A 7,611-nucleotide genomic window follows, 5' to 3' on the forward strand; every position below is an offset into this window, starting at 1 on the left:
ACAATAAAATAATTTCCTTAAGATTGTTAGGCAATCTGTATTACTTGTAATAAATATACAACAGTAAACTTTCTGAAATAGAAAAAGAAATAGAAACAGAAGTTAGTAGCAACAGAATGTCAAAATAATATCGAAAAATAATTTTGGAATAAATCAAGCTCACTGAATGCACAGTGTGTCCTTAAGAAAATTATTCCCCTCAGAAAATTCGTAAGAAAAAATTTGAGGATTCAAACGAATTTATAGCCAATGGAAGTACTGTTTCTGAAAGCTTATAACTCTTCAGAACAATCACTTAAAAACGGGAGGGAAATTTATATAAAATTTCGGGAAGAAAATAAATTGGATCGCGCACGGATCCGGTTCGGAGTTGGATATTTGGCTTTGACCAAATCCGAAGCCGAAGCCGAGCGACGACGATGGCGCGCGGCTTACGTTCTTCTTAACTTTTTAAGAGCTAGAAGAAGAGCAATTATATATATACCCATCAAAAGCCTTTTCTTCCTCCAATATGGGACAATGTCCCTTTGTCAAAGAGGGAAACTTAAATATTTTATTTTCCCTTCATTTTCCATTTACCCTCTTTTAAGCTTTATTATACATTTTCTTAGAAAATGCTTAAGCTTATTTTTAACTCCTAACCTCCATAGAGAATCCCATAGGAAAGGAATGACAACTAGATTGTGTATGCGCTAATTCACTTAATATATTTAGGTGTGTATAGTGAGTGACGGATAAATTATTTTTACTCGAAGCAAACTCGCCCAATAATCTATATAAGTGGATTCCCAACTTAGATAACACGAAATTTAAATTGGTTCTGAACGCCGGACTACATCTTACTAAACAACTTGAACGTGGCCCTTTTGATTGAAAACAATCACCGATTGGATTTTAATGAGTTTCATTTGAACTCCTATTTTATATTAGGGTCAGTTAATGAGATGTCGATACCCTACTCAAGTATATTATATTTAGAAGAGCTTAGTATAATTGACGAACCATTTTTAGAAAGGCATACATTATTTTGAAAAAATGTCATATTAATTTATAGCAAGAATGGAATGGGTAGTATGAATATATTTGAATATGGAATAAATTGAGAATGGATGATTTGAAAAAAATATTCGATAAATAACTATTCGACACGTTAGTACACAAATGATAAACGGTATTCAAGTTACTTCTTTTAACAAATATTTCCTCCTATTTATACATAGCAGAAAATTTCTGCCAGAAATATATGACCTACGCATTATTATGCGATTCATATACTAGTTCTTCTATAGTAAAGATGTTAGGCAACATTAATCACTAGACGAAAAGGGATCAATATATCAATTACCAATTTTTTGTTATGACTCAAGTATCGAAACTATCAGTTTTTCACTATACTTTTAGAAGGGATCTAGGTGGTCATTTTTCTTCTCCAAAAAATTAAAAGAGCATATACTTGATGACATTTTTATAAACGCTTGTATATATTGTTTGTCAGAATTTTATCTAAAATTAAACATCTTATCCAACCACAGAAAAAAGCCTACTTTGCTAACATTATGATGTAACCAACACCTGTCTTAACAGATGTTAAAAGCAGAATGAAGATCGATGATGCAGACACGTGTCATACAGTTAACCTTAGACCAACGTATTTAAACTGCCCTACATAACGCCCTTTCCATAAATTGAACGCAAATAACTATCTTCGTACATTTTGCAGAATTTTTATTTTTAAGAATTGCAAAGAAGGAAATTTAAAAGAGAGTGAAAATGCAGTCCGTGAAGGAAAAAGCCTCTAACGTCGCCGCTTCGGCAAAATCTGGCATGGAAAAGACCAAAGCTGTTGTCCAAGAGAAGGTTTTTTTTATTATTCTTTCTCCTTTCATTTCCATTAACATCACAAAGCGTACATTGTACGTAATTTTTCTTGTAAAACACTGGGCGCCCCTTCCATAAAGCAAGTAAAGCAATCGCTTTAGGTCCCGTATTTTTTAGGGTCCCATTTTTTGTTACACCTATTAAACTATGTATAACTTTTAAAAAAGTTCTGTAAAGTGAAAAAATTTGATTTCTTTACCAAGAAAATTGCACTTGAAATGAATATCGAACTCGAATTTCATAAGAAACGTGTGATATATATGAAGTAACAATTTGATGCTATTGTTGATAACGAAATCTCAAAATCTTTCGAAGAGTACTTTAGAGTTTGATTGCTTTTATACATAATAGACAAGGTTATTTTTTCACTTCAAAATAGATTTGAACAATTTGCAACATATGAAAATATTTTTGGTTTTTTATTTGGCCTTAAAAAATAAGATCACTAGATATTGAAAATTTGAAGAAAAAAATATTGCCTTAATCTTATATGTTCCTTAAAGCATAATAATCCATTCGTATTTAATGGTTTGGATTTATTTTTTGATAAAAGTATTAAGAAATATAATACAATAAGAAGATAACAGTTTAAAATCTACACTTAATAAAATAAAAAAGATATAATTCTTTTTCATATGTCTAAATTGCTTATGGAATAATGTTAATAACTCATGTTACCGTCGCTTCAGCAGAAAGAAGTTTTCAAAATTAAAATTAATGAAATCTTACCTAAGATGTCACAAGAAAGGTTAAATGGATTAGTTATATTATCAATTGAGAAATATTTATTAGGAGTTATTGATTATAAGAAAATTATTAACAACTTTGTATCTAAGAAAAGCTAAAAAAATAGACTTCAAATAAATAATTAAAAAAAAATTAAAAAATAAAGGCCCCTCATAAAGTTTGGCTTTAGGCCACAAAATTCGTTGGGCCGCCCCTGGTAAAACATATTCATATTCTTAGGTTGCAGGGATACTTTGGTATTGCGAGTGAAAAATTATGGAAGACTGTTGTTTTGATCTTAGTAAAAACAAAAATGTAAGATAATCTGCCTAAATATTGAATAATAGAGTTACCTGGTACCTGCATTAGTGAAATAGATTGTAGGTATACTCGAGCATTGTCGATGGCGCCAAAACATATCATGTTATGATTGTTGAGCAACGTATTAATTTGAATTTAGTACTTTCATGTTCTATCTGAATTCAGTATTTATGTCGTGGAGCAAAACTATTTATGTGAATATCTAACAAAATTTCAATGTCAATGTTAAATTTGAACTTATAAAACAGGTGCGTGTTAAGAACCTTAAAGATCAAATATATCAAAGTTAAATTCTGAACTTGCTTCGATGTAGTGTTCGTTCATCTTTGTGTAGAGTGATACCATTTTACCGTAAGTTTTCCGTATTCAAACAGGTGGAGAGAATGACAGCCCATGATCCAACACAGAAGGAGATGGCAACAGGAAAGAAGGAAGAAAGGATCAACCAAGCAGAGATGAACAAGCAGGCAACTCACGACCGCAATGCAGCTATTCACCAGGGCGGGGGCACGGGCACAGGCAGGCCACATTATTCCAACTCGACCACTGGAGCCACTGGACACTCAACTGGTGCACACCAGATGTCTGCCTTGCCAGGACACGGCACTGGGGAGCCAATGGGTCAAGTGACAGACGGGGTGGTGCAATCTCACCCCATTGGAACGGCCACTGGGACTCAAAGGGCCTCCGCTGCACATAATACCCATGTAGGTGGTGGGGTAAACCAGGGCTTCGGCACTGGTGGTAACTATAGTTAGGATATGATTAGAATAAGTTGAAATGTTTGGCTTTAAGCCTTTGTTGTTTCAGGACATTCTGTTTTGGTGCTTCATGTTTGTTGTTTGATAAAGAACTTTTGTTCTATGGGTTTATTCTCTGTCTCAAGAAATACAAATAGGTAAAGTTTATACAATGTTCTGACTGATCCAATTGGTAATTTTGTTCTTTCTACTTTTTCTTTTTAACTTCCATCATCTTTTAGCGTAGAATTTTTGTAAGCGGTGTCGAAATTTATAGAAGAACTGAAATATAACTTTGATTATCATATTTTAGACAAGAAATAGTCTTGCTCTATTAGTTTTGTTGAATCTTAAGTTAGAAAAGGTCAACAAAACTAATAGTTGAGGCTTGAACCTTTGACCTCTTAGAGCAAAATCAAGCACATAACCAACAAACCAAGACAAAATTTATGTCAAGTGATGTCATTTTTCCTACTTATATGTTTCCGTACAGTATTAATACATATATTTAATATATTAATGAACTTAAGGGGCAATTTAGCTTAAGTTAATGGTCGTTTAGGTGAATTCAGTGATAATTTGCAAATTTAGAAGCAGTTTTTTCTACACTTTCAAATATTAAAGAATATAATAGTAGTTTAGGTGCATTAAGCACAATTTGGTCTGCTAAAAATCAATTATTTACCGATGCAGGAGTACCGACAAAGATCGCTATTCCGAGGGGCTTTTCTTTAGAGTCCTTCGGTATATTTGAACATTTTAAATTTTAATCTTTTTAAAAGCTTTTGACGGATAACTCTCGATAAATGACGATACTTTGACCGGTCAAAGTTTCATTGGTTATAATGTTGAACTCTATCGGTAAAATGTAACAGGCAATTGCATTTATAATTATTTTGGATTTTTATTTTATAATACTGATGGTCTTCGTTGGTGTATTAACAAAAAAAACAAATAAAAAATACATTGTGTCAACTGGAGTATCTCGATGATCCATAGTACATAATTCTTTTTCTATTTTTTTTACTTTACTGATAGACTTTTGCCGGCAATATAAACATTTTATTTGTATACATAATTATCTTGCCTTTTTTAAATAAATAGCAGTCGGGGAGTGTTTAGCCAAAAAATGAAATTTTAGTCAAAGCTAGAATTTAGAAGAACACGGGTTAATGATAATCGAAAAAATATGTAAAAGAGAGTAATTTGGGTAGCAAGAATATAATTAGGAGAAAAACAAATAAACCAAAGTATAATCCAATAGTGTTTCGTGTCCATACAATTGATCAGATATCTTGGAGATATACGTTTTGCCCAAATCATAATGAGGTTATTATGAGTAATTAAAGACATTGAATCCTACGCTACATAATCATTACATTCAATACAAATTCTCTAACATATTCCACATTTAATGCCTATTAAATGCCGTATCTGCACTCTTTTCTATTGTCATATTCATTCCTTTTGATTCTCGGACATAAATGACTTAGGTAGGTACGGGCGCTGAGTTATTTGAATAACTGTCCGTGCCTTTTCCTCTGTCATTTGCTCGTATCTGTTGCAACTCGTGCCTCTTGGCTAGTTGTAATTCTTTGACTATTTGACCAATCTACGTGTCTCGACACGTCACCTTTATATTTAAATACATTTTTTCTCAATACAGATAGTCCCCCCACTTTCCATTTATTCATCAGTTGAATATTTGGGAAGTGGATTTCATTAAAAGAGAATTGTTGTCATCATTAATGCTATGACAAAATTGACGCTTCAATTGTCGCTTCCATTTAATGCTTCGTACCCGTGTTATTTTCCATTGGTTCTACAGTTTTGCAGCCCTTTTCAAGGCTTTTTTACGGCTCCACTATTCACGAAGTGCCAGTTATCATTATTATGGTCCTTCCATCACTGCACTTTTACCTTTGGCGGTTGCTTATTAATATAAATATAACTTCTTTCCTTGTCTTTTTCCACATAAAGCTTATTGAACACTTAATTCCTCAAATCTCAGTTCACTTCTTCCTCACATTATTCTTCTTCTCCATGTCTTCACCAAACCCTAACCCTAGGAGAATTCCCATCGTTGATACCTTCCCTAATGCCCCCATTAGGCATAGAAGGGGAGGTAGGCTTCGTAGCTTAGGGTCTACTCGTGGTGGTGGTTCATCTATACCTTCTCCTAGTTCTGGTCCTTCTTCTAGAACCAGAGGTTCCCTTTCTCACAAATCTTCTTCTAGGGGTAAAGAACCTTCTGAACCATTACGTGAGCCTTTAGTAGAGGAGATAGTCCCTACAGAACTATCTTTTTACCAGGATAGGGAATCTCTTAGAAACCAGGTTTCCGTTTTAGATCGTGTTGATGCTTACCCCACTCAAATTATAGAAGTTTTGACTCTTGTAGTTCGCAAAGACTGCCATTGGAGTAATGATTTTCCCATTATTATCCCTAATCCAAATCAGAGAATTACCTCTTACTTGACTGGGTTCTCTTTTGTTTATACATACCCTTTCACTTTAGGTTCCAAACCAGCTATTGACCCAGTCATTCTTGAATTTTACCATTTCTTTAATGTCTGTTTGGGTTAAATTGGCCCAATCATATGGAGGGTTGTTGCCTGTTTGAGGCATTTAACCAATATGGCTGACGTTTCCTTTACTTTCCCTCACCTGATTCATCTTTACTCCCCTAGGCTTTTCCGTAATGGTGTTTTTACCCTAGTGTCCAGGAGTAAGAGGGTTTGGTGAGCCCTGAAGATGACAAGGACAGTGGCTGGTATGCCTCGTTTGTTGCTGCCCCTACTATTGGCTTAGTGGGTGAGGATAAAGTTCCTTTCCCTGAGAAGTGAAATTTTGCACGTAAGTCTTTTATCCTTCTCGTGCTTTTTTTCTTCAAGTTTTATCAACTTCTCTAATTTTGCCCCCCTTTTTTTTTATCAACCATGGGAGTTGTGGAGGATATTCCCAATTTCCGTGGTTGGGTAGATAAATTGCTGAAGACCGCACCAATAGATGGTAGGTCTTGGAGAACCCTTTCTAACCATTACGGTTGGAAAGTAAAGACTCATGGTAAGAGTTTTTATTTCATCTTTCACATATATATATATTTTTCTTTATTGCTCTAACTCATATCCTTCTTTTTATCAGGATTTGCTATTCGAGGAGTTACTGCTGAAGCAGTTGCAGCCTCTCGTGTCTCTTCGGGAACCCGTACTCCTTCGGGGACCCGTATCTCTTTAGAAAGAGCCCGAGAAATAGTCTTAGATTCTTCTTCTGCGAAAAGGAAAGTTGTTGAAGAGGAAGACTTTAAAAAAGAGGAAGATGGGGGCTCCCTGGTGACGAGGCCACGATCTAGGAAATGCATCGTCTCTGATGACGAAGCTGAAGTTTCCCCTCGTCTTTCTGTTTCTCTTACCGAACCTATTGAAACCCCAGTAATAATTCCTGACGATGACGTCACTCCTCATGATGCCCGTGAGTCTATTGATCAACTTTTCATCAGTGGTTTTGGTAGTGGAAGTTTAGGGCCTGTTTTAGATGAAATACCATTATCTTCTTTTTCAACTCTTGTGCTTATGATTCCTTCCTTACTAGCCCCAGCTGTTTCTATTCCTTCTTCTACCGCTCCTCCTTTGACAATTACTCCTCCTATCGTTCATCATACGGAAGTGGGCTCTTCAAGTAGAAGTGCCGCTATGAGGAGGGTAACTATTGAAGTTCTTGCTGATAGCAACCTTTTGAGGAAGTCAGGTCAGGCAGATGTATGGCTGGAGCCTTTAATTGGCCCAATTGAAAAAGCAAAGCTGGAGAGCCATAGTTCCTGACTCTAATGTATGATATCGTGCATGCCACTTTGAAGGTATTTTCCTTCTCTCCCTTCTTTACTTTGTAAAATTTTTTTATCTTTGGGATTCTTATTTCCCTTCCCTTTTTTAGGCCAATATTATCA

General features: G+C 34.9%; 1 protein-coding gene across 1 annotated transcript; it reads left to right on the forward strand.

Moving 5' to 3' along the window:
* The first annotated feature begins 1,698 nt into the window (after window positions 1–1,698).
* LOC104228641 (late embryogenesis abundant protein 46) lies at window positions 1,699–3,838 on the forward strand. The gene is made up of 2 exons (XM_009781126.2): window positions 1,699–1,857; window positions 3,300–3,838. The coding sequence occupies exons 1-2, from the start codon at window positions 1,771–1,773 to the stop codon at window positions 3,681–3,683; spliced, it is 471 nt and encodes a 156-aa protein (XP_009779428.1). The 5' UTR covers window positions 1,699–1,770; the 3' UTR covers window positions 3,684–3,838.
* Window positions 3,839–7,611: the final 3,773 nt, after the last annotated feature.

Source organism: Nicotiana sylvestris, chromosome 12, assembly GCF_000393655.2.
Source record: "Nicotiana sylvestris chromosome 12, ASM39365v2, whole genome shotgun sequence".
Classification (NCBI taxonomy): domain Eukaryota; kingdom Viridiplantae; phylum Streptophyta; class Magnoliopsida; order Solanales; family Solanaceae; genus Nicotiana; species Nicotiana sylvestris.

Coding starts and splice junctions, on each gene's coding strand:
- LOC104228641 (XM_009781126.2), top strand. CDS start 1,771: ATGCAGTCCGTGAAGGAAAAAGCCTCTAACGTCGCCGCTTCGGCAAAA. Junction 1,858..3,299: donor AAGCTGTTGTCCAAGAGAAG/GTTTTTTTTATT, acceptor GTATTCAAACAG/GTGGAGAGAATGACAGCCCA.